The sequence below is a fragment of the Elephantulus edwardii genome, unplaced genomic scaffold (assembly GCF_000299155.1).
Source record: "Elephantulus edwardii isolate Elephantulus edwardi_28Jun2011 unplaced genomic scaffold, EleEdw1.0 scaffold00060, whole genome shotgun sequence".
In the NCBI taxonomy this organism is placed as follows: domain Eukaryota; kingdom Metazoa; phylum Chordata; class Mammalia; order Macroscelidea; family Macroscelididae; genus Elephantulus; species Elephantulus edwardii.
In genome coordinates this window covers 15,457,023-15,484,862 of record NW_006399810.1, presented here as the reverse complement: position 1 = coordinate 15,484,862, position 27,840 = coordinate 15,457,023, and the positions used below count along the sequence as shown (strand labels likewise).

The following is a 27,840-nucleotide window of genomic DNA, read 5'->3' as shown; positions in this document are numbered from 1 at the left end:
ATTTTAGTCACAAAAGGACAAATAGTGCATAGAGCCACTGTTGTAAAACAGGACTGACCTTGGGGGTGGGGGAGACCTAAGAAAAGAGGGGATAATGTATATTGCCTTGAAACATATGAGGGAGAGAACTGTTTAGGAGGAATATAGGATTAGGTATTATTTTCATGACAAGATTACAGAAAAAGAAATGCGTACTAAAGTGGACTGTGGACTTGGGGATTGTGTAACAATGGAAGAATTTTTTCAAAGAGAAAAATGAACGAGGTGGGTGGGCAGGGAAGAAAATATGCAACAATGAATGAATGGGGGGAATGAAATTCAAAGCATATGCTGTAAATAATTATATATGTTGCATTTTTTAAAAAAATGGGTTTGCAAAACAGGAAGAAAAGCATGCTCGCCTGTGCCCCCTGTAGCTCACTGGGAGCACAGCTGCTTCACACAGTTCCCAGTGGTGGTTGTGGCAGATTTCCTGGCCCTTCCTCTGAAGTGGGCTTGGGGTAACTCTATGCAGCTAGCAGCTGAGTATGTAAAGGGTTTGTACCAAAGCATTCTAGTTAGTGGAGACTGCAAAGAAAGAAAAGTAAAAACAGGGAAGTATCATGATTTCAAAAGACTTCAAAAGCTTGAGCAGCCTGAACAGAGTAGGGGGTTGAAACAGATGAGAAATGAAGTTTCTGTCTTTTTCTGCCTCAGCAGGGAGTCATTGTTGGTCTGGGCATAGATGTGTCCTAACCAGTAATGAATTTCAGAAGATCACCCTCTGAGCCTCTTCTAAGTTGCAGCATTTACATAACTCCCACATTTCACGTGAACAGAGAAATTGTTTTACAAATTTGAGTACAAAGGCATAGACACGTTTTGTGGCATTTTCCATTCAATCTGAAGAGTGACGTTTGTATGGCGCCCTCTTAAGCTATCCTTGCTTCTTAAATGTTAGCATAGTAGACATACACAGATTTCTTTTTTTTCCACACACTTCTATTTAGGAAATTTTTTCACTCTAAACTTGGAATTTTTTTAATTTTAAAACAATTATATGTTAACTTTTTTTATCTTTCTCCTTGTGTATGACCTATCGTTTTTCTTAATTCGGTAAACCTCCTTTGTTGGAGACACTTTGTTTCATCCACACATATACAAGAAAGATTAGTTCCCAGTCATAAATACGTTTTCCCTGTGATTTCACCTTATATTATTTTAAAAAAAAAAATTTAAAGGGCAATAATTTGGAGAAATCTTTGGGTAATTTTTAGTTAAGTTACCGTTTAAGTATCAAGAAATCAGGAAAACTGAGGAGAGTGCTTCCATGAAGATCACAGCCTTGGGAACCCTATGCTGAAGGTCTGCTCTGTCCTGCAGGGTCCGTGTAAGTTTGAACCAGCTCTGTGACAAGTTTAAACATGCTCTGGGTTTTTGTTTTGCCTTTTGTTTCTAAGTTCCCTGGAGGCCCTGATGGTGTAGTGTGTAGACAGTTGCAGTGCTAACCACACACTCCTGTCTTGTAGTTCAGAACCACCTGCCACTTACATCCTTGCAACCCCAATGCCCTCCATGAGTTGGCTCCAACTCAGTTGCAATCAATTTGTGTTTGTTGGGGTTTTTTGAAGAACAGGATTGTCATAGGACACTTGGACATCTATTTAAGTAGAAGTCTCCACTACACAAGTTAATGATTCTAGACTACTAAATTAAGTTATAAAGGAGTCTAATGTTTGGATTCTTCATGTTTCAAATCAATTTAAAGCCCTTCCCCTATTTTTTTATTTTTATTTTTTTGCATCTACAGCTCATCTTGTAGAGGAATAGGGTCACACGTACTAATTCTCAGTATAAACCTTCAAAGTTTACTATCCTTGTCATCAGAAACTTGAAACTATTTCAGTGAGGGAATGGGCAACAGATTGGACCACAAACTTCATGCTCCCCACTTCCTAGCATAAAATGAAACATTAAAAATAATTCTTAAACTATCCAGCGACACCATTGCCCTTACATAGTTAAAAATTACTTCCTTCTGTGTCCATGGTTAGTCCTCTATTACTCTCTCTCCTGTTGCTCTGTGGATATGTTGACATCTTTTAATTTTTTTTAAGCCGTTAATGGTATAGTAATTAATTTTAACAATTTCCATATTTGACATTTATTTTTATCTTTTTATTTTGTTCCCTGCTTTGTGCATTCTCCTCCCTGACTCTCCCTCTTCTTCATCCCATTTTTATTTGTTGGCTTGTTTCGTTTTGTGTCTGTGTGTGTATTTGTCTTTGGTTTCCGTTGGTCTGGTGTTCTCTCCTTTCTTCTTGTTCCTGACTTCCTGCTGCTATAGCCTCACAGGCTGTGGAAGCTGGCCGAGCAGGTAGGGGATTTTCCATTCACTCCATTCCAGTTCCTACCCTACCTACCGTCCTATCAGCTTCCAGCAGTGGGACAGACTAGAAGTTGAGTGCAGAAACTGATTGAGGGGTGCACTAGACCCTGTGACACAAGAGTACAGATGGCCCGGGGTGATATAATTTTCTCAGACCTCTTCCAGCATTTCATACTCGTGACTCATGTGTTACTCCCATTGTACAAAACCAGTGGTTGCTTCATCATTGTTTCCATTTTCCACTTTAGTGATCTGTTTTATTATTTGCTCTTTTTTTTTTAAATTGGCCTTCTATTATGTTTTCCATTACTCAAAACATTCTCCACTCAGTGCTAGTCTGTAACACAGCATTGCAAAATAGTCATAGAATTAGAAATAATATTCTTTGTATTGTATTGTTTTTATAAGCTTTCACCTACAGGCTAATTTGCATGTGCTGTTCTTTTTCTCTGTCTTGGTGGTGGGATATTAATAATCCAGATTATTGAGTGGTAACAGTGTATTTTTAATGACATTGTCTCTATGTTTGTTTTCCCTATTTAAACATTCCCTCCCTACAAGATGGAAGCTTGCTTTGGAAGAATTGTAGTGTGGCTCTATATATGCATTCTGAAGGGTTCTCTTTCGAGAATCTTATTTTAAGTTACACCTGTTCCACCCAGAGTAATTATATTGCCTCCCTGAGGAACTTCAGTAAAGTTTTCGTTTATAACACAGATTTGAGGGAGCTCTGGTGGCCTAGTGGTAAGAACTTGTGCTGCCATCCCAAAGGCACATGGTTCAGATACACCAGCTAATCTGATAAAGATCAATAGTCAGGCTACTCCCATGCACTTCATGCCTCTGAAAATCTGCTGGAGATTCAGCTATGAGTTAATGGCACATAACAACAGTGATGTAGATTTAGTCACAGTGCTCTTGTATGGACAGAGGTCTCTGGTCAAATGTCAGTCTTGCGTAATTTTTAAGGAATTTATACCACCAACGTAAGATTTATGACCCCTATGTTAAATAGATAGTTCAGGACCTCCAGGTCTTGTCCAGCTGTCCCCATGCAGCCTCCTACATCGACGTTGTTGCAAGTTATACCCTCCTAAGTTTGTGTGGGAAACTAAAGCACAGAGAGAACAAAAGGGACAGAATTCATTTTGGTCCTCTTTAATCTGTATCGGTTCATGTGATGTTCTGCTTTGATCTTGAGCTCTAAATAGACACCTTTTTAGATGCATGCAGTAAAAATTTCTCAGCAAATGATGCTTTGTATCTTTGGCACCTGCTTCTCTCAGTCAGCTGATCTGAACCATTTTAGCCTCTCTTATTTATCAAACTGTGTGCAGCATGTCTCCCTCATATCTTAATTTGATTGTGTAGCTCATAGCCCAGCTGTATAAAAAGTCCAGTGTTATCTTACTAAAAGGTTCCTTTTGAAATGTAGATCACCACACCAAAGTTAATAGCACCTTGATAATGAATATCTTGGAAAGCTAGTGATTTTAAATTTTCAGCTTGAGATTTTACTGACCCCTCCCCTCAACAGAATAATAATGTTTAGTACCTAGTAGAAAGCACAAGAAGTAGATTGCTTTCCCCTCAAACTTGAATTAACCACAGCCGTTCATTGTTTACAGGGAACCTCTGGACCTGACCCAACCACTGTGTATGTTGATATGAGAGCCCTGAGACATGACAGGTATGATGAACTTGGGTTTCTTTTTCTTCCTTGTTGTCCAATATCCACTTTACTCATTAGTTTAAAAAAAAAACAACAACCCTACTCAATGTCTAATTACTTTAAAAGTAAAATAGGATTGGGGAAGTCATCATTTCTTTGTCAGTGAGCAAAATGCCATAACTTTTAACATTTCTCTACATCCTGATCTAATTTGTAAACATACACAACAGGACAGTAATTTATTTGTTTTGAGATGCAGGTGAACATGGTTGTTACACAACAGCCAGGTGCAGTGAGCGCTGCTTCCTGTGAGCTTCACTCTCAACAGGAGATGGGGTCCTTCCCTGGGCTCTTTTCCGGGCTCCAAGTTGTGTCCATAAGTATTCTGTCCACACTGTTGCACACAGAATTCTCTGTGAAGTTGCCATAAAAAATTAAAATGGAAGTCAGAAGAACTTTTCTCCGTAGCTTCCTAACTGGCCTCCTGAGCAAGAATAAAAGGTAGAGTGTGGGTAGGAATTGGTAAGAGCACCTCGGGGAGGGGGGGGGAATGGAGGTGAACCCAGGAGAGAAGCCGTGGGGGACTCGCTCCCTGACATGCTGAGCCTATTAACGAGGCCCCAAAGCAAAGAGAAGTTTTCATCCTTTTTACTATAGATTTTCTCACCAAAATAGATAATTTTCTTTTCAGAAATTATAGAGATGTTGTTCACATGAAGTAATTAACAATTAGAACATTCTCTAATATGTAGTATCTTCTTCCAGAATGTTAAGGGAATACTGAATAAAAATGTGCTAGGTGCCGGATACAATGTTAATTAATGGTGCATTAATTTTACATTGTTAAGCAAACATCATCATAGCCTTATGCCCATTTGTTGTTGTTGTTGTTGATTGCCATCGAGTGTGATTTATAGCAACTCTATGAAAAACAGACCTAGTGCCTTTCCATAACACATCTCCAAGTTCATATAGTTTCCAAAGGCAACTCCATCAGACACTCCATCAGTCCACACTGGGAAACCATTCTGGTATTTGATATCCAGTGGTACAAGGTTCAGCATCACAGCAACCCAGGTTACTTCATACAGCACGTTGACAAAGAGTGATGTGCAAAGTGAAAAAGTAAATGTAAAATTAGAGTAGAAATTATTTCAAGAGTTACTATAAGATTGGGAAGTCCATTCCTGTACTTTATTTTTTTTTAATGATTTTAATTTTATTTGATGCTGAATTATTTACTCCTGAGTCATAAGCTTTTGTTTCTTCCATTTCTTCTGAGAGATATTTTTCTTCTGGGCAACCTCTTCTTTTGATTTAGAAACCGTCTATTCCATTTCAATAAAGATCATCTCAGTATGGCAGCAAAGCTCATGGAGAGGTTAATCTGACCATGTGCTCTGTCTGTGCAGTGGCACATCTTGGGAGCTTTGTTCACCTGGATGGGCTCAATGACCAGAGAATCTAAATCCTCAAGTTCACCATTACTCTCTGCATTTTTAAACATATGCAGCAAAACCCCAGTAATCTTTTAGGGCAACCAACCCTGTGTCCAACCCCAGTCTGGCCTGGGCACTCCTACCAACTTCACCATTGTAACGTCGGAATGACACACACTGCTTTTGCAAAACGACATCTTTCAGATACTTGGTGGCTTTCTGGCTATGCATACCCGCTAGGTGGCTTGGGCAATTTCCCAAGTATTCTTAAAAAGGTCTCAGAGATTCGAGCCTCTCGATATGCATGATTTTGTGAGATTTTCTGGGTCAATAAATAGCGAACCGTTTTGGGAGGTCACCTGAAGCTGTTCAGGGGAAGAGTCCCATCCTTGGTCTTGTTGACAGTGTTACCTTCTGTGACAGGAATTGCTTTTGTGCTGTGTATCTGAGTGCTGTGGGGAGAGGGTTTTGATGGCTGAGCAGCGCTACAGAACCCAGCCAAGCAGCATTTCTTTAAATTTATTTTGGATGTCTGAGTAGAAACATGTGCTTCCCATTAGCTTCTGGGATAGTAGTTTCCTAGTTGTGCTGTTGACCCGCAGATAGCACCTTTGTGGTGGCTGTAATCCACCAGGGGCACAGGAAAGTGATGGACAGCCCCTCCCTTCTCACGTACAGCCTCCTGAAAACAAGTCCTGGAAGGTCAGCTGTGAGTTTTTGGAAGATTATGTGCAGGGGTGGTTCTCAACAAGGCGATTATGCACCCTCCTCAAGGGCCTGGATGTCAGAAGAAACTCTGAAGATTGCACTGGAGTGCAGAGAAGCCAAAGCACAAGGAAGACTTCAAGAGCTGAACAGAAGATTTCAAAAGGCAGCGCGGGATGACAAAGTAAAATATTACAATGAAATGTGCAAGGAGTTGGAGTCAGAAAATCAAAAGGGTCAAACTCACTCAGCATTTCTTAAGCTCAAGGAACTGAAGAACAAATTCAAACCTTGAGTTGCTATAATCAGGGATGCTTTAGGCAGAATATGAAGTGATCCAGTAGGTATCAAAAGAAGATGTAAAGAATATACTGAGTCATTGTATCGAAAGGAATTGGCAGACATAGAGGAATTTAATGAAACATATGAGGAAGAACCTATGGTGATGAAGGAAGAAGTTCAAGCTGCTTTGAAAGAAATAGCAAAAAATAAGGCCCCCGGAATAGATGGTATACCAATTGACATATTTCAGCTTACAGATGCTGCCCTGGACATGCTCACCAAATTGTGTCAAGAAATCTGGAGAACAACCACTTGGCCAAGTGACTGGAAGAGATCTATATTTGTTTCCATTCCAAAGAAAGGTGACCCAACAGAGTGTGGAAACTATAGAACAATATCATTGATTTCACATGGAAGCAAGATTCTGCTGAAGATTATCCAAAAACTGCTGGAATAGCACATCAGCAGAGAACTTCCAGAAGTCCAGGCTGGGTTCAGAAGGGGTTGTAGTACTAGGGATATTGTAGATAATGTTAGATGGATATTGGCGCTAATGTTAGATAGATGGATATTGGCAGAAAGCAGGGAGTACCAGAGGAATGTCTGTCGGTGCTTCATTGATTATGCAAAGGCATTTGACTGTTTGGATCATAACAAACTGTGGCTGACTCTGAGAAGAATGGGAATCCCAGAACACTTGATCGTGCTAATGCGAAACTTATACTTGAACCAAGAGGCAGTTGTCAGAACAGAGCAAAAGAAACACTGCATGGTTCAAAATTGGGAAGGGCGTACGCCAGGGATGTGTCCTGTCTCCATACCTTTTCAACCTCAAGGGATGTGTAAGGAAGAGTTGAATCCTTGACAAATTACTACAAAGTAAAGGGTTTCAACCACCCAAACTTGTGCCTAGGAGCATAGGCCTTGTGATCTGCCTCTAAAAGTTCACAGCCTTGAAAACTTTCTGGAGCACTTCTATTCTGAAACACATGAGAGTCACCATGCAAACTCAGCTCAAGGGCAGCAAACAATAAAAACAGGATATGTGTGGCCATGGGATAAAATAGAGGCCACTTTTGATTGGTTATTGGGAGGAAATGTTTCTGGTGTCTTGGAGGTAGAGGCCAAGGATGACGCTATACACCCTGTGGTGTCCTGGGCAGCCCCTAGCAACAAGTGACCCATATGTCACTCACTGTGGTCAGTTAATCTTGTCACACTTGTAGGTTGTCTGCCTGGCCCCTGGAAGTGTTTAAGTGTATAACTCTGTTGTCCAAAACGATAGCCCTACAGTTGCCAAATCATTGAGAGTTTAAAGTCAGTCATCTGGTAAAAGGCCCTCATTTCACAGAAATACTGACCAAAGCACCCTGCTGCATTAAAACTCAGTCTGAGGTACTTTCAAAATTTAGACCCTTATCTGTGAAGAGATTAAATAACTTCTTGTCAAGATATACAATTTTCCAAATAATTTTTATAGTATGTAAAATATGTTTTATTTAAAGTCTCTACACATAAATGACTTCTGCAAAAAGGGAACAATGGCATATCGAAGAATACTTGCTTGAGTAACAGTTATGCAGTTCTGTCTACGATCTGGCTTTCTAATCTAAATACATGAGGAACAAATATTCTAAGGCAATATGGACAAAACTGTCCATCTTTGGCACATAAGAGTATAGATTTCTGGTTTGAACTGATTAATTCTCAAGAATTAGAGCACCTTGGTGGCTTGGTGAAATCCACCAGCTGCAGAGTAGAAGAAAGATGAGCAGTTTCCTCCCATGCAAATTCCAGCCTCTGAAAACTTCATTAGAGGATCATCTATGAATTGGTTCTACCTTTGACTAGATGGTGCATACAATATCACAATCCTCAAAGATAGTACTCAGAAAAAGAGGGTTCAATTTGTTTGTATTGGAAGTATCCTAGAATCTTGATGGTTTAACAGTTAGTTGTGGGATGGAAGCCTTTTGTTTAACTCAATCAGGACCTGGTGAGCTGGCCTTTGTATTTAAAAGTCAGTTGGGCCCTGACTAAGTTTTCAGTTTGGAGGCTCATATGTGAAGCAGTTGGATTCTGGAGGGTAGATTCTCTAGATGCAGGTAAGATGCATTAAGGATAATTAGTGACTGGAGTACAAAGCCTGGAAATAATGAAGAAGGAATTGTAATCAGAAGTGTGATATTGAGTTTATTCCACCTATATTTAAGAATCATCTTAAGAATAGGTTTAGAATGTACAAACTATGTATGAATCTAGTAAAACTGGAGATTGCCCAAATGAATGCATACAGATCAATATTTTAGGCATTAGAGAGCTGAAGTGGAATGATATTTACCACTTCAAATCGAACAGATGTAGGGTCTGTTATGCCAAGAATGAAAAATTGAGGAAGAATGGTGTTGCATTCATAGTCCATAGGACCATTTCAAGATCGATCCTAAAGTGCAATGCTACGAATGATAGGATACTACCCATAGACATATAATGAAGACCTGTTAATACAACTGTTATTTAAATATACGTACCAGCATCTAAAGCCATATAAAAGGACATTGGTGATTTCTACCAACTTCTGTAGTCTGAAATTTATATGCAGGCAAGATGAGTTAAAAATAATTGGTGACTGGAATACAAATGTTGAAAAAAAGAAGGACTCGTAGATGGAAATTACAGACTCAGTAACAGAAATGAGCCTGGAGATCTAGTGATTGACTTTTGTACAATCAGTGATTTATTCATTGCAAATACCTTCAAAAAACACAAGCGGTGATTATACACATATACCTCATCTGATGGACTGCACAAGAACCCGAATGAAAATAATACAGGCTTGTAAATGAAACTGTGTGATTCAAAGTTTCATTGTAATTACATAGTAATGACACCTTAGAGTGTTTAAAGATTCAAAAAGTAAATTGTTGTTAGGTACTGTGAGTCAAACATGACTCACAGCAACCCTATGAACAACAGATCTGATCCCTGTCCTGTCCCATGCCATCTTCACACTTCTTGACACACAAAAGTCCATGGTGACAGTCACCATGTCAGTCCACCTAGGGCCTTGCTCTGCTTTGCTGACTCTCCATCCTTTCCAGTATCATGTCCCTCTCCAAGGAATAGCCCCTCCTAGCAACGTGCCCAAGTATGTGAGGTGAAGCCTCATCATCCTTGCCTCCAAAGAGCACTCTGGCTGCAGTTTTAACATTGTAGTTATTTTTATATTTGTAAACTATGCAAATAAAATATTGAACACGAGTGATCAAAGGCCAGATGGTCACTGGTGTTCAATATTTCAAGCTTATTTTTTTTAGTTATAATAATAAAAACATTTTATTTGCATAGTTTACAAAATAAAAAATCTTGAATGATCCAGGACATTAAAAGAAGATAGAGGGAATACACAGAATCACTTTACTAAAAAGAATCGACTGACACTGAAATTTTTGTGGGAAAGATACCATGTGATCAAGAGCCAGTGGTGATGAAAAAAGAAGTTCAAGCTGCACCAGAGGCACTGGCAGAAAAATAAGGCCTCGGGAATTGATGAAATACCAGTTTGCATGTTTCAACTAACAGATCCAGCTCTGCACATGCTCACCTGTCTATACCATGAAATTTTCAGGACCGATGCCAGGCCAACTGATTGGAAGAGATCCGTATTTGTTTCCATAACATAAAGTTCCAATGTGGAACTTACCAAACAATAGCATTAATATCACATACAAGCAAAATATTGATGATATTATTAAAAAATGGCTAAAACCATAAATAGAGAACTGCCATTTCAGTCTGGGTTTAGACTAGATCATAGTACCAGGGATAACATTATTGATGGCAGATGGATCTTACTTGAAAGTAGAGAATATCACAATGATGTCTTTTTGGTGCTTTGTTGACTATACAAAGCCATTTGACTGTGTGGATCATAATACATTATGGCTAATATTGAGAAGAATGTGAATCCTAGAACGTTTAATTGTGCTCATGCGAAATCTATATCCAGATCAAGAGACTGTTGTGTGGACAGAGCAAGGGAACACTACATCATTTAAAATTTAAAAAGCTGTACTTCAGGGTTATGTCCTAACTCCATACATATTCAGTCTGTATGTTGAGAAGATTATTTGAGAAGCAGAACTCTATGAAGAGGAATGTGGCATTAGGGTAGGAGGAAGACTCATCCACCACCTATGTTATGCAGATGACATAACCTTGGTTGCTGAAAGGGAGGAGGGCTTGAAGCACTTGCTGCAGAAGATCAAAGATAGAGTTTTCAGTATTTATTACTTTTCAGAATCAAGAAAACACAAGTTCTCACCACTGGACCCAGAGGCAACATCAAAGGAAATGATAAAAGATTGAAATTGTCAACAACTTCATCTTACTTGGATCCATAGTCAACACCCCTATTACCAGCAGTGAGGAAATTAGGAGACATATCACACTGGGAAAATCTGCAGTCAGGTACCCCTTCAAATTATTGAGGTGCAATGATAGCAATTTGATGCATAGGAACGGTTAGTTCACAGAGCTAATACAGCTAATAAACTACACAAACCTAAAAGCAGTAGAAGTTGGTGGTGTCCAGCCCACTACTCCTGACCACTCTAAAAGGATCATAATAGGATGAAGTGGAGGGAGAAATGTGGGAAAAAACTCAAGCTCATAAAAGCAGAAATGTATACTACTCTAATAGGTAGAACCTTTATTTACCTTTCAAATATAAACGAAAACTCATCGTGAGGCCTTAAAGTAGAACGAAACAGTAGTTCTGTAAGTTAAACTATAAGCCATTCACTCTTTAGAATAATCGATGACATAAGATCAGAAGGCCAGCATCATTCCAGAGTAAAGCTTAAAAGTTGAGAAAGAGTAGGATAGAAAGATTAGTAGAAATGAGAATCACAAGGAGGAAGGGGAAGAATATGATCCATTCTGGGTATTGTAATTAATGTAATATATAGTATTTGAATGGTTTAATGGAAAACTAAGCCGCTTTGTAAACCTTCCTAGTAATCTCAATAAAACAAAAAATTTTAAAAGTAGTAAAATGAGAAAACAGGAAAATTAGCTGTTATTTCACTGGTGATTATCACCTGGTTTGAACCTACCAGCCACCCTGCAAGAGAAAGATAGACAGTCTCCTTCTGATTTTCTCCCTCTGAAAACCCGCTGGGGCTCAGCGAGGAGTCCGTTCCAACTCAACAGCACACAGTAACAAGGACTATACACATAACTCGGCCAAACTCTCTGTTCTGCTTGCTGTCTAGGTTGACTCATTAAAAGTTCTTCAGGATCATACCTTGAACAACTGTTTCTTATTCTTTAGTTGCCCAAAGTCATAAGACTGTGCATTAATTGTTACAAAAAATCAAATCTACTTAGTTGGCACATTTACTTCCACTGAAGATGTTTCAAAGATTGTAGGTTTGTTCCAATGCAGTCCCCTAAGAGGAGTAATCCAAGTATCTGGCCACACGCCTCTCCCCTTCCCTGAGAACATTTTGAGTCTTCTCTATTTTGAGAGGCTGAGACTCCTTCAATAAATGTCTATGCACACAGACATACTCTTTCACTTTGAGCAAATCATATTATTTTGATTGCATCTTAAACACATACAGGATAAAAATTAGTTGTCTAGTACTAAACAGACTTGAAAACAGATTTATTACATGGATGGTTCAGTAAGATTCAGGAAGAATGCTATTTCTTAGTCTTTAAAGCTTTTGTTGCCATACCATCTGGTGGTCTCGTGGTAAGGAGTCGTGCCGCCAACCTGAAGGCTGGCAGGGCAGTTTGAATCGACCAGTTGCTTTTTTGGGGGGAAACAATGTTCATTTCCTCTGTAATCCATCGCCTGTGAAAACTTGATGGTGTTTAACAACAACCACCAAGTACCCATATCCATATACTTTCACGTACCAAGTAGATACTTGTCAAACTGCTTGGGGCTAGTCATTTAGGACTCAGATTGTAGCAGTGAAATACTAAACCAACATCTCTAGGAACATCTGACTCCACAGCTGTGAAGCAAAACTCCCAATCCTATATCCTATCTGAATTCTTATCTCTGTGCATCTTCCTGTATTAGGATTGCTGGGGTTTGTTTTTTTGCTCTGATGACCTCTCTTTGTCCCTTAGGGATCCTCAGACTGTATTCCTCTGGCCTTTACTTGGGCCACAGAAGTAGGACAGTGGACTCTGCTCTCTTTCTGTAGCCCCCATAAGACCTCAGTCAAGGACAAGGAATCTCTCCCTGCTGAAGGAAAGAAACTGAACCCTTTACACAGGAAGCTTTTCCGTCCAAAAGACTGTTTGTTTGTTTGTTTCATTTACTATTCTCACTTTGTCCATGTTGATCCTGCTTTTACACCTGACTTCTGTTCTCTGTCCTGCCGTCCAAGGAGAGGCAAGGACTTGTAGCTTGATTGGCTGTTCATCAAAGCACACACAAAAATGTTTTCACTAGACTTTTCATTGTTTTCCTTTTTTTCCAGAACTTAGGGAAGAAAGGAAGAGTACAAAAAGCATGCAGTCTTCTCTGGAACATTGTGTAAACATTTTTAGCGTGGGTTCCTGTCCCCAGTACTTTCCTGGCAGTGCTTTCTTAAAGCTACAGATGAAAAAATCTGTTGGACGCCTTGTTCTCGCTCTCATTTCTGCTTGTTTTTTTCTCTCTCCATCTCTATCACTCGTATATTCACTTTTATTTCCACTATGGGTTTCTGGTGTTAGTTAACCAGAAATTATTAGAGGCAATCTGCAGGATTCTAGACCTGACTCTCAGCCTTGAACTTGAAGGTTATGCCTGGCTGGCTGCAGGGCTTCTTTCTTCCCTGCATCTCCAGGCTCCCTCAGCATCTTCACGCAGGAATCCTACCAGCCCCCAAGTTAGAAATTGCTTCTCATCTCACTGGTCCCGTTTCCTTCCCTGTGTTTAATGATAACACCACATTTCTTCCTACCTCCAGGGCAGAAAACTTCCATAATCATCGTCTTTCCCTTACCTATCAGGAGGGTCCTTGAGATTTCCCCATCACCCACACCTCAGCCATGTGCTCCCCCTTATCAGCCTTGGGATGGGTTTTCCTTCTTTCTTTGCCATCCTACCAGTTTAGGTGAAAGTCTCATTTATTTAACTCTTTATTGTGCTGTGAGTCAAAGTTTACAAAGCATTGGTTTTCCATATGGATTTCTTTTTGTGACACTAATCCCGTTCCTCACATTGTAGCAGCACTCTTCCCACTTCTTTGACATTCTCATATGTTGAAGCCCATTTCAAATAATCCTTTATGGAATCTCCTCAAGTATAGTCTCAGGTGAAAGTACCATCATTCAAACTGTAAAACTCTATCACTTTATGCCTCTATCAATTTGTTTAAGAATGTTCTTTAGGATATAGGTAATGTGGCTTTCAAGTCAGACAAATGAGGTTTAGAATCTCATATCCACTTGGGATTTTTGGACAGAGTCATAACTCTATCACTCTCACTTTTTCTATGCTTAAAATGGATAAATACAGTAAAAACATTTTGAAGGTATTTATGAGAATTTAAAACATGTTTTTACTGTATCCATTTTAAGCACAGAAAAAGTAACAGTTCTAGAGTGATGACTCTGTCCAAAATCCCAAGTGGATATGAGATTCTAAAACAACAACAACATTTGTGAGAATTAAATGAAAGAATGTCTGGGAATGTCAGGCCTTGGGAATGTCAGGCCTAGACACAACTCATTTACTGTCAATTCACTTACAGGTTGTTACTAGGGTGGCAATTATCCCTCTCCCAAGAGTAACACCTGCCTAGTCCATTTTTCTGGGCCCTGGAAAAGGGAAGTGCTCACACAGGGAACTCATCCTTTCTGTTCAGCCTAGGGAAGAAGCAAACTCACACTCTGCATCCCTTTCCAAGCTGGCCACTAGAGGAAGCAAGTTGTTACAGAAATAGGAAATGGCAAGTGAAACAAGAGAGCCTTTAAAAAATATTGACCTTATTTCTCTCTTGTCACTGTTCTTATTTTTTTTTAACTGGAGTTATTAGCTTTCTAACTTCAGTTTACATTAATATCTTGTCATAAGGATTAATTACTTTTCATGTTGCTTTAGTATATTCACTTGGTATATTCACTTGGGAGCCCCAAGGCACTTGCCCAATTATCACTTAATTAACCTAGAGAAGGTTAATTTGTCAATATAAGTGTGCAATTTCCCTGAGGGGCGGGGGGAGAGAGAGTAAAAGAAAGAAGAAAAGTGTGTAGAGGAGGCACCGCTAAAGAGGCACATGACAAAAGGTTTCACAAAAGAGTTTTGATTAATCATTTCTACTTCAATTCCTGCCTTTAAAAGAAATAATTTTTTTCTCTCAGAACCATAGTGTTTGAAATTTGATCAGTTTACGTTTGTAGCAGGTTGCCATGGAGAGCCTCACATAATGGAATACATGAGGATACAGACCCACTCTTGTTTCTGGAATAAATTTTGTTTTCACATGCACAAGGGGGAACATAATCAAATTGTTTTGCTATTATTTGAAAATGTTTTAAAAATAATCTTTATAATCTGTATTTAAAATTAATTAGGTCTTTTCAGTTACTTCCAATTTTATGCTTTCTTAAACATTTGCATTTTTCATACTTAATGTACAAAAGTTTTAAAAAGGTATGGTTTTTACTGTATTTAAGCAAATAGCTATAACAGTTTTTCAAATCTTTAAACACACTGTTGGAGTAAAGACTTAGAATAAATATCTTCTTACTTAGCTTCTTGTAATTAATTCACATTCCTTATAAAGCAGTGGTTAAAGAGTTAAATAAATTTAATCTCACAAAGGCATTCTATAAGTTTGTCATATGGGATCAAAGTAGAAATACCTGGAAAGAAATGGATATAGAATAAAAGAGCATCAGACAGGTGGTTTGATCTACAGTTGGGTGGGAAGAACAAGCAGAGGGATACAAATAAAACAAGTCAAAATAGGATCCTCCCCTTGGTCTGTTCTTGCACTCTGTGTGTATGTGTACCAGAGACAGACAGAGATGAAGGAGGGATGGAGAGGTGGATTAATGGATTGATAAATAGATATGGAGATAGAAAATGAGATAAGATTTTATTAGGCAGTGTGTCGGAGCTTGAGTTCTCCATCCCGTCTTCAGTCAGTGCGTTATGGAACCTAAGTAGAATGGAGCGGGGCACAAGGAAGTCTGCAACTCCATTCCTAATTACTACCACTCATAATTTCTTATCTCACAATAGTTAGGTTACTGTGGAGGGCACTTAAGGGTGATCTCATTATGTTATATGTTGTGCTAATGTTCACATTGCATATCACACTCTGCTGCTCAGAGCTGTATGATTCCCTGGCAGGAGAGCATGTAATCAGTTACATCCAATTCAGATAGTCAATACTTGACTCAAAGTCCAATTCTACCATTTGAAACTATATGACTCTGAGCACAGTTGTCACTGTCTCAGATTCCATCTATAAACTAGATAATGATAACAGTGGCTATCTCAGAGAATTATTATGATATGAAATAACTATCTAAAGTGTTTAGGACAATGTCTGGCACATTATTTAGAAAACAAAACAACTCACTGATGTCAAGTCAATTCTGATTCATTGTGACCCTCCGAGGGAGCTCTAGCAGCCTGCTGGTAAGGAGTAATGTTGTTAATTGACATAAACACAAGTAAAGGTACACAGTTCGAATCCACCAGGTGTTCTGCAGGAGAAAGATAGGCAGTCTCCTCCTATGAAATTTACTTCCTCTGAAAACCTGCTGGAGAATCAGCTATTGGTTGGTTCTGACTCAACAGTACATAACATTAAATACTAAAATGACTTTCCATATGATTTCCAAGGGTATGAATCTTCACAGGAGGAGATTCCATATCTTTCTGCAGAGAAGCAACTGGTAGATTTGAACTGCCAGCCTTTCAGGTAGCAGTGTAGTATGTAATACACTACACTACCAGTGCTCCTTCTGGCATATTACAAGGCTCCATAAATATTAGCTGTTAGGATTTATAACCTGTATGTGCTTTCCATCTTTATTCTTGCTACACATTCAGCTTTCTTTTTCTCTTCTAGATATTTTCAGATCTTTTCATGGCCTTTGAGTTAATTTTTTAGCACAATTTAATATCTAGTAACAAACCAAAGCTTAATAAATCAGGAATTTAATATTGTTCTTGTAAGTTCTTTAAATAGTACTTACAGGATATACTTCAATATCTGGTGGTTTAATCCATGAACAAAACTGAACTAAATTAAAATCATTTACATTTTACAATATGACTCCTACATGGTTATTTGGAAATGAGTTCCAGTTTTCCTTTTACCCTTCTAGACAAGCCAAAATCTTATATAGAGTTTACTTCCAAGTGCTTAATTTCCATCCTTCCTTGATTGTAATTAAGACACATTATCCCCACTTCTCCCTTTACTTTCCCTTCTATCAGCATCCTCTCACACTCCTACCCACTCTGTCCAGTACCTCTCTCCCCCCTGCCAACCCTTAATATTATGACTCAGGCCACAGGTCACTTCTGTGAAGCCTTGTGCCTCATGCTGCTGCTGGTCTCACTGCTGCCTGTCTCAAGTTTAGGAGGCTTTAAGAGCAAACCCCATGTACCAGCTTTAGAAAAGGATTTTTGTGTGAGGCAGTATGGGGGAAAGGTCCTTACCTCTGAGCTTCAGCTCCAAAACTGTCATCTTGTGACTTAGTGTCTCTGATCTTCTGTTTGCAACACATTGTTGTCACAGTAAGATAATTTCCCAGGTAAGGGCTGTGTCTCTTCTGGATCTGGTATGCTGGTATTGTTTACTTGGTATGCGGGCCCCAGGCCCAAGGGCCCAAAACACGTTTGGGATTGCATGTTTCATCTTCCTTTGGATGCCTAATTGTCAACAAAGCTAGTGAAATTTGACTCTGCAAAAGCATTTGACTGTAGATCATAACAATTTGTGGCTAACCTCGAGAAGAATGGCAATCCCAGAACACTTGATTCTGCTCAGATAAAACCTATACATGAACCAGAAGCAGTCCTCAGAACAGAGCAAGGAAACACTGCATTGTTTAAAATCCAGAAAGATGTGCACCAGGGATGCATCATTTCTCCATACCTTTTCATTCTGTATGTATCCCAGATCATCTGGGAGGCTGGGACCTTTGAGGAGGAATATGCATCAAGATTGTAGGAAGATTCATCAACCTATGTTTTGCAGATGACACAACCTTGCTTGCTGTAACGGAGGAGGACCTGAAGTGCTTACTGCACAGGGTCAAGTACTGTAGTCGTCAATATGAATTGAAGCTCAGCATCAAGAAAACAAAGATTTTCACCACTGTGCCATTTGGCAACACCATATAGATGGGAGAAGAGATTCAGATTGTTAACAGCTTCAGCTTGGTTCTACAATCAGCACTCTTGACACCAGCAGTCAGGAAATAAAAAGATTAGTTGCAGTGGGAAAATCTGCTCTCCAGAGTACTGAAGAGCAACAATGAACCTGATCAAGGCCATCATTTTCGTAATTGCTTGCTATGCATCAGAGACAATGACTAAGCATGACAGAAGAATCAATGCCTTTAAGTTGTGTTGCTAGAGAAGTATTGAACATACCATGGTCTGCCAGTGGAACAGATAAGTCTGTCCTGGGGAGCTTGAAACCAAATCTCTCATTGGAGGCTAGGATTATGAAGCTCACATACTTCAGACATGTTGCAAGGAGGGGCTACTCCTTGGAGAAGGACATCATGCTCAGAAGGATGGAGGGATAGCCCAAGAGAGGAAGATGCCAGATAAGTTAGATTGGCACAGTTCTAGGGTTATGGGTGGAGGTGTATTGGTGTCAGTGAGACTGGCTCAAGATGGTAAAGGCTTTGGAGCTGTTGGACATAGGGTCGCTATGAGTTGCAGGCAACTTGATGGCACATAACAACAACAATATCTCCACTTATCCATGTTCTATCCTTTCCAAAGTCCAAAACAGTATAATTAACTTCCCAAAGTCTGCTCCTTGACTATGTGCCTTTGAAAGAAGAAAGCTATGGTGAGAGGGCAATCCTGGAGGACATAAAAAAACTGATGGAAGAATGTGGCATGAGCTTGTTTGTTTGTTCCCCTTGGAAATCTCTGATTTGTCCCAAGAGATGAGGATTCTGGGTCATAGCCCATAACAAAGAATTGTGTTTTTTAGGATATGAAAACAATAGGTTCTTTACCTTCTTATCATTGTTGGTTTTCTCCCCATCCTGTGATGGATGGTGAAGAGATTGAGATTGTAAACAGCTTTAGTTTGCTTGGCTCCACAATTAACACTCTTGGTACCAGCAGTCAGGAAATTAAAAGACGCATTGTCTTGGGAAAGTCTGTTGTCAGAGACCTCTCCAAAATACTGAAGAGTAATGATGTCAGTCTGGAGATTAAAATGTGTGCCTGATACAGGCCATGTTCTTTGCAATCAGTTGCTATGCATCAGAGAGCTGGACAGTGACTAGGAATGATAGAAGGAGAATTGATGCCTTTGAGCGGTGGTGTTGGAGAAGAGTATTGATATACCATGGACTGCTAAGAGAATGAACAGGATTGTCTTGGAGTCGGTGAAACCAGGCTGCTCCTTGGAGGCAAGGAATCTCGGGCTTTGTCTGACATACTTTGGACATGTTGCAAGGAAGGACTAGTCCTTGGAGAGGGATATCATGCTTGGAAGAGTGGAGCGACAGCACAGGAGTGGAAAACCCTCATTGAGGATGGATTGATTCATTGACTGGGGTAATGGGGATAGGCGTGTCAGAGACACAGATTGACACAGGGTAAAGTTTAGGGCTGTTGTACATAGGGTTGCTATGAGCCACAGGCGAATCGACGGCACATAACAACAACAAAAACATATGTCCTAGATGGGAAGGAGATAGAGGTTGTTAACAATTATAGTTTGCTCGACTCCGCAATCAACAGTCTTAACACAAGCAGTCAGGAAATCCAAAGACAGATTGCGTTGGAAAAATCTGCTGTCAGGGACCTCTCCAAAGTGCTGAAAAGCAACAATTGTCAGTTTGGAGACTAAGGTGTGCCTGCCTGATCCAGGCTATAGTCTTCTCTGCATCAGAGAGTTGCAAAATGACTAAGAGTGACAGAAGAAGAATTGATGCCTTCGAATTGTGGTGCTGGTGAAGATTCTTGAACATACCATGGAATGCCAAGAAAACAAATAGGTCTGTCTCGAGCGTAAAACCAAGTCTCTACTTGTAGGCTATGATTTTGACGCTCACATACTTTGAGCATGTTGCAGGGAGAGACCAGTCCTTGGAGAAGGACATCATGCTTGGAAGGGTGGACGGACAGCACAGGAAAGGAAGACCCTATATAAGATGGATTGACACAGAGACGGGGTAATGGGTGTTGGTGTGTTGGAATAGTGAGACTGGCTCATGACAGGACAGGGTTCAGAGCTGCTGTACATAGGATCACTACTGGTCGTAGGTGACCTGATGGTATATAACAACAACATATCTCTTAGGAACTGTTTACATGTTTAAACTCTTTGCTATTTTTACATTGCTCTTTTTTATCTTTACATCTCATTCTCTCTCAAACTTAGCACTGTCAAGAAATCCTGAGAGAAATGAGAAAAATTATAAACTAAAGAGCCAACACTTGGATTCTACCCTTAACTAGCAGTGTAATTTTTATTCAAATCATATAACCTTCCATGGGCCTCAGTTTATTGTCTATTAAATGAAGTAATTACAAAAGCAAATTCACAATTTCTTAACTCCTCCTCAAGTCTGTTAGCCTATTTTCAACTGCCCTTACAATGAACTGTTTCTATCAAATGTCAATTCCTCACATTCTCACTGGATCATTAGAAGGAACTCATAGCTGACTATTATCTCTTCTGTCTATACTTCATCAGTTTTTCTTCTCTACTAAAGTCTTTAATCTGCACAAAATACGGTACATGCCACTACCAAGTGTATAAGGAGTTGGCAGTGCCAACCCACAAGCAGGCAGTTTGAATCCCCCAGCTGCTCAATGGAAGGAAGATGAGTGTGTCTTCTTCTGTAATTTACAACCTTTAAAAACTTGCTTATTTTTCAGCTGTGAGTCAGTTCCAACTTAATAGCAGTGAATTTGCATTTTTAAGCTCCGATGTTTTTCCGTTGGCATAGTAATACAATATATTAAATGCCGTTGTTGTTGATTGCCTTTGAGTCAAGTATGACTCATAGTGATCCTATGAACAAAAGGCCTGAAGCCCCTCTTCAACTATCGACATTTATCAAAGTTCATAGAGTTTCCAGAGGCATGTTACTGAAAGGAAAAAAAACCTCTGCTTTACTTGGTCCTTATTAGCTGCTACCTACCCCATTTCTCTTACCCCCTTTTAAAACCAGACACTTTCAAGGGTTTATCTGTACTGGCTTCCCACTTTTTGTTCAAGTCTGAAGCCACATATTTCCCACCATCTAGTGAAATTCTACCTATCAAGATTCCCTGTGACCTTGTTATTGTTAGATGTTGTTAGGCTGGTTCTAACTCATAAGAGCCCTGTGTCCAGCAGAATGGAACAGGGCTCAGTCCTGCGCCATCCACACGATTGTTATGGTGATCGAGCCCCCTTTTATAGCCATAATGTCAATTCATCTTGTTTAGAGTCTTGCTGTATTTTCATTGATCCACTAATTTAACATGCATGATCCCTTTCCAGAGATTAATCTCTTCTGATCAATGTATGTGAGATGCTTCTAAGGAGCAAGCTGCTGTACTTTGTCCAAGACAGTTTGTTCTTCAGGAAGTCCATGATATATTCAATATTCTTCACCAGCGTTATAATTCAAAGGCATCATCTTCAGTTTATATATGTAACATTTAGCTCTCCATCTTCACCACACTTTGGTCCACCAGCCTTTGACACAGTTGACATGACCCTCCTACACAAAACCTTTGTTCACATAAAGTGTGTCCACAAGCCACTCCCTGTCTTACTTGAGCCATTTCTACCCAACCTCTAAATGGTTGTGAATGATTGGGTGATTTTGAGTCATTGTTTTTTTAATCTGCTGAGACATTTTTGATCCTTCTAAGAAATTGTTTTCCTCTATTACTGAGAAGGGAAGTTGGCATATCTTAAGAATCTATTGGTAGAAAATGCAAAAGTACACAAATGCCCTTGTAGAATCATGAGGATTTGGCAAAAGGACAATTTTAATCTTGTGTTGTATCTATTTTCAAGTTGAATGTGCCACTTAGTATGTCACTGTGTGATAGATACAACCTAAAAGGTGAATTCCTTTTGCTATTTGTGTAAAATATGAAGCAAATAGAACACCTTGCAGAACCCATAAGCCCACTTGAAAATATTCCCTTGGACCCCACAGTCACAGTACTAAGTTCCCTATGAGAAGTCTACTCAGGCCTTTTTTTTTTTTTTTTTTTTGTGAAAATAGAGCGGCTATTTATAACTGGAGGAGCTCTGGTGGTCTTCTGGTAAGAAGTTGTGTTCCCAACCAAGGGCAAGTGGTTCTAATCCATCAGCTGCACTCTCCCTGTGTTGTTTACCACATCTCAATGGCACACGGCAACAACAACATTAGTACTGGCTTCCCATGCAGTCCTCTTGCATTCAATCTTTAGAAACTAGACATTTCTGTAATTCTTTTTGTTCCTGAGGTGGGGAGGTGAGGAGCTCTTCCTTCTTTTCTTGACTTGAGTACTTTGCTCCAACCCCTGTGCTAGCCACTTGAGATCTTAGAATAATCTACCCAGAGTTCATCTCTGCCCTTGTGGAGCCTGTAATTTGGAGAAGTAAACTATAAACAAATGAACAGATCTCTCTTGTGATAGAACAGGGGCCAGCTTTACTTCAAATGGTCAGAGATGGCCTCCCTGAGAATATAACATTTAAATGCAGATAGGAAAAAAGGCGGTCCCAAGGGAAGTACTGTGTGCAAAACCTTTATTCATTCACACATACTTGTTGAGCATCTGTGGTGTACCAGGCTTGGGAATTTGACATTGACACCCTGAACAAAACTGACACAAAGTCTTCCCCCCTGGAGCTAGTACTGTGATAGGTAGGATGGACGGATGAAACCTACCTACTAAGAAGGTGTAGGAGAAAGGGCACAGGATTTGCGAAAGGAGACATGTGAAAACCTGCCTCCACTAATCCTGTGACCTTTGGCAAATCCGTTGGCTGACCATTGTTCCTTCATTCATAAAAGAGGCTTTTATCGTATGTTCTCTTCTAGCTGTGGTCTGCCATAGTTCTTCCCTTCTGTTCTCTCTTTTATCCTCTTGCAAATAATGTATTTTTTTTTTTCCTAATGGCTTCTGTAACTTAAATGTTTAGCATTGTCTCCTTAGAGTCTATTCTACATGTAGGTTTGTGAAAAGATAATTTTCTAGATTAAATTTAACCCAGCATTGACAAGGGCATAGTTTTAGGGTGCAATCAATTAGAGGTGAAGAAACAAATAAGAGATGCCTCATGCTATACCATAATTATGAAAAGACAATGGAAATTTGAAGCTCTGGTAGCCTAATGGTAAGGGGCTGTGCTGCCAACCCAAAAGTCTGCAGTTTGTAACTTTCAACTGCTCTGCGAGAGAAGAATGGGTAGTCTCCACTGGTCCAGTTTACTGCCTCTGAAAACCCACTGGAGGGTCAGCTGTGGGTTGGTTCTGACATGACAGCACATAATAACAATGGAAATTTGGACAAAAATTGACTTTTCTACTACGGTAAACTCTATGAAAGCCAGATCCTTTTCAGAAAAAAAATAAAACTTATATTCATTTTCCACTATAAAAGAGTATGGAGCAAAAACAAAAATCTCCATATTCTTTTATAGTGAAAAATAAATACAAATTTTATTTTTATCTGAAAAGGATCTGGCTTTCATAGAGTTTACTATAGTAGAAAAGTCAATTTTTTTGGGAAGGGTGTACGCCAGGGATGTGTTCTATCTCCATACCTTTTCAACCTGTATGCAGAACAGATTATCCAAGAGGCTGGGCTCTATGAGGAGAAGTGTGGCATCAGGATTGGTGGAAGATCTATTAACAATCTGCGTTATGCAGATGACACAACCCTGCTTGCCGAAACTGAGGAGGACCTCATGCACTTGCTGCAGAGGGTCAAGGATTACAGCCTTCAGTATGGACTGAGGCTCAATGTCAAGAAGACAAAGATTCTCACCACTGGACCAATTGGTAGCATCAGGATGGATGGTGAAGAGATTGAAATTGTTCACAGCTTCAGTTTGCTCAGCTCCACGGTCAACACTCTTGGCACCAGAAGCCAGGATATCAAAAAACATATTGCGATGGGAAAGTCTGTGGTTAGGGACCTCTCTAAAGTACTCAAGAGCAGTGGTTTCTCTCTGGAGACTAAGGTGCCCCTAATACAGGCCATGGTCTTTGCAATCACTTGTTATGCATCAGAGAGTTGGACAATGACTAGGGAGGGTAGAAGGAGAATTGATGCCTTTGAGCTGCGGTGCTGGAGAAGAGTATTGAATGTGCCCTGGACTGCCAAGAGAACAGACTCATCCTGGAGAGGGTTAAACTACGTTACTCCGTGGAGTTAAGGATTCTGGGGCTTCATCTGACATACTTTGGACATGTTGTAAGGAAGGACAGGTCCTTGGAGAGGGACATCATGCTTGGGAGGGTGGAGGGACAGCGCAGAAGGGGAAGACCTTCTATGAGGTGGATTGATTCAGTGACTGGAGTAATCAGGATGGGTGTGTCAGAGGCCATGCGATTGGCACAGAATAGAGCAGGGTTTAGGGCTGTTGTACATAGGGTCGCTATGAGTCGCAAAGGACTCGACGGCACGTAACAGCAGCAACAACAATAAAAGAGTAATTAGAAAAGTAGTTAAGACTTTAAAAGGGAAAAACGTGAAAAACCCAGAAAAACAAGGGAGTGCCTTCAAGTTCTGGTGCTCACAAATTTCTCTATTATTTCCAGAATTACTAGAAGAAATTCAGACCCATCGGGAGTATTGTCAATCAGTCTGTCTTTAGCTTTTCTGAGTAACAATAGAGCTGTAATGGGGGTTGTGCTGCGTACCAAAGGTCCGCACCCTTATGGCTCCTCAGGAAACAGAGGGGCAGTTTGCTCCGTTGTGATTTACAACCTCAGATGGAGGGTCCTCTGAGTTGGTTCTGACTCAACAAGTTTTTTATTTATAGCAATGAGTTTTTAAATAATGGGTTCTGTAGTGTGTTACATGTTTGCCTGCTAATAAAAGGTTAGCAGAATAAACCTACTGCTTCTTCTGAGAATGACGCGAAGTTTCTTCCAGTAGAGATTTCAATTTGAAGCCTCTGAAACCCTGTGGATGATTACCATGAATCAGAATCAACTTGGAGATGATATTCTTTAGGTGACTACACTTTAGTGTGGGTAGTCACTTCTCTATGTTACATAAAGACCTATTTCTAAACACAACAAAGGAGGAATTGTGCATGGTCATTTATAGCCTTAGTATTGCTTTCTCTTTTTATTTATCTGATTGTCATGGAATTGGAACCAATTCATAGCAAACCTCCTCAGAGTTTACAAGACTATGCATTGCAGGGGATTGCCTATATTTCTCTCAAGACATTGCTGGATTTGAACCACCAGCGGACCTTTGGGCTAGTGCTGCAACTCTACAGACTATGCCATCTTTAGAAGAAGATAATTCATTATAGACTAAGTCAGTCAACAAGTTCTAGTTAATTTCTCTTTCATTATCACTGTTTTCCATTAATTTGTTTCTTCCATTATTTGATTATGGCTCCAATATGGGGAAGATTAATCTCCTAAGTGTACACTTACTGAAGAGCAAGCCCCATAATATGATGGCTTCAGTATTTATCTTGTACTAGTAACCTGGGACTTACCGTGTACTGTGATGACTAGAATTACACACATTATATAAATTTTTCTCCTTTCTGATTATAAAAATGTAGATTTGTATAAGTCAAGTCCTTTTATGTCCAACTTTGTACTTTCTCTAGCTCCTGAACAATATAGTGAGTACTGATTTAACTGTCACCAGATAACAAAAGTCAGAGTTCTCTAACTAACCTGTTTTTATTCTCCAGATAGGTTTGGTTCTCCTTTTTTCTGGATCCATGATGATTTTGACTTCTAATCTAAGAAGGCACATATAGTTTATACAGTGGACTCCCCCCTGCGTATATCTCTGAAAAGAAAGGTGTTTTTAGCCGGGAGGTAGACAAGCATATATCTCCACATTACCTTTGCTTGGAAAACATCAGGTTAGCTCAGTCTTTTGGGAATTGGTGCAATCTTTAAAGAAAAGAAAAATTGTAGGTAAAACTGTGAGACTTTTGTGTGGACTTTATTGTAGACAAATATGGCCAAAGGAATCTGGCTGAAATTTGAGACATGAAAACATAAGTTTAACTGAAGACTATTAAAAGGGTGTTATATAGGGATGGGTGCATATATTAAATAACTGATTATTTAAAGCTGAGGGTTAAACTCAAAGACTTTTTAAAATATAAAATGTTAAAATTGTTTTTTGGAGAGAAAACAAACAGAAACCAAAAGAATTAGAAGGAGGGTAATAAATAAAAGGCAGAAATTAAGAAAATGAAAACCATATAAAGAAAACAGACACTAATTCATTGAACATACCAATGAAATTAAAAAATTATTGAATGACTCTGACAAAGAATGTACAAATAATGTCTAAATATTTAAAAAAAAATCAAAAGAGGTCAAAGTCAGTTTTGAGAAAACATTTAACATCCTAATAAGATTGATTTTGTTTCACTATATTAGTCACGTAAGTTTGTCCAAAGACCTACACTGAATCCCTTAAATTAGGGGTTCAGATTAAATCAATGATGTCCAGTTAAATTTGATTTTAAAATAAGTAAAAAATTATTTTAGTATAAATATATCACATATGTATCCCATGTAGTATACTAATACCAAAAATCTCTTTATCTGAAATTCATATTTAACTAGGTATTCTGTATTTTTCATTGCTAAATCATACATCCTTACTCTAACATTATGTCAGTTCTTTTCAGAGCCACCTGTATCACTGAAGCTTTAAATGTCTGTTTAATCAGTCCATCATATAACTGACAGTAAAGGGATTTGGTTCACTCTCCACAGGCAAGTTTGCTTGTTCTGTGAAAGAAAAAACTAAATTTAAATTCCTTTCTTGGACATTTTCTACTGCAGGCTTTCACCTTGTATGTATCGCTGATACTTTAAAATCTCCTTTCTAGAAAAAGTATGGAAACTGGCTTATTTTTCCCTCAGTATAAGGTCGTAATAACATGGCTCTTCATTGTCAGCTTGGGAACTCTGGTGGTGTAGTCTTTAGGTTGTTGCACTGTTAACCAAAAGGTTGACCATCTCCAGAGGTTCAAATCTACCAAGAACTCCGTGGGAGAAAGATGGGCAGTCTTATCTTCTTAAGATTTACAGCCTCGGACACCAAGTGAAGGGCTACTATGAGTTGGAACCTCAGTGGGGTGAGTGAGTGAGTTTGATTGGTTAGTCAGGTGGATTAGGTGGAGCCTTTCTGGAACTTGCTGTATGAGAAGTCAGGTCTAATGCTTACCTAATCTTTTTATAGTCTTTGCAGAGAGAGAGAAGAGAGAGCATTTGCACCCATTTATTTCTTCCTCCTCCACCATTAAATAAAATAACAAGGAAAAGCAAAATTATTGAGTCCATGCATGTCAGAGTAGAACAGTGCTCCCCAGGGTTTTCAGGGACTGATTTTTCAGGTGTAGACCACCTGACCTTTCTTTTAAGGTGTCTCCAGGTGTACTTGAAACCCAACCTTTTGGTTAGTACCTCAACTCATTAATTATATGACCCCTGAGGAATTCCCTTTTACCACTTTACTACTTCACACCAAATCAATCAACTTAATAATATCCTGTATAGTGTTTTTCCCCCCTGGAACAGGATATAGTCTGCGATCAAGGTTTTTTGTTTGTTTCTTTCTTTTGTTAATGTTTTTATCTATAAAGAGAACAGTAAAATCATCTTTATTCACCAGTAACAGTATATTAAACTCTCAAAGGAAAATTGTAAAAGAATTTTTTTAATTATAAGACCAGATGGAAAAGTAGAAGTCATACAAAGCCAAAATATTGGAATTCATAATATTAAGTAAATTTTTAAAATTCATAATACATTGGAAGGACAAAGGAACTGAGTTGAAACAATAGAACATAGAATTCATGAGAGGGAAATCAGATCTCTCAGTACTAATCTGTTAAAGGAACAATAAGATTTAAAGGAAGGAAAGGAAACAAATGAATTATAAGAATTATGTATAATACAGTCAAAAGAAATAACTTATATAT

At 39.2% G+C, this 27,840-nt stretch overlaps 1 protein-coding gene across 1 annotated transcript in view; it reads left to right on the top strand.

Annotated features, from left to right (window-relative positions):
* Window positions 1-27,840, top strand: part of DIP2C (DIP2 disco-interacting protein 2 homolog C (Drosophila)) — a 693,228-nt gene that overhangs the window by 612,127 nt on the left and 53,261 nt on the right. The window contains exon 32 of the mRNA XM_006887669.1: window positions 3,997-4,058. Coding sequence (XP_006887731.1) covers window positions 3,997-4,058 — 62 coding nt within the window. The remainder of the gene's footprint in view (window positions 1-3,996; window positions 4,059-27,840) is intronic.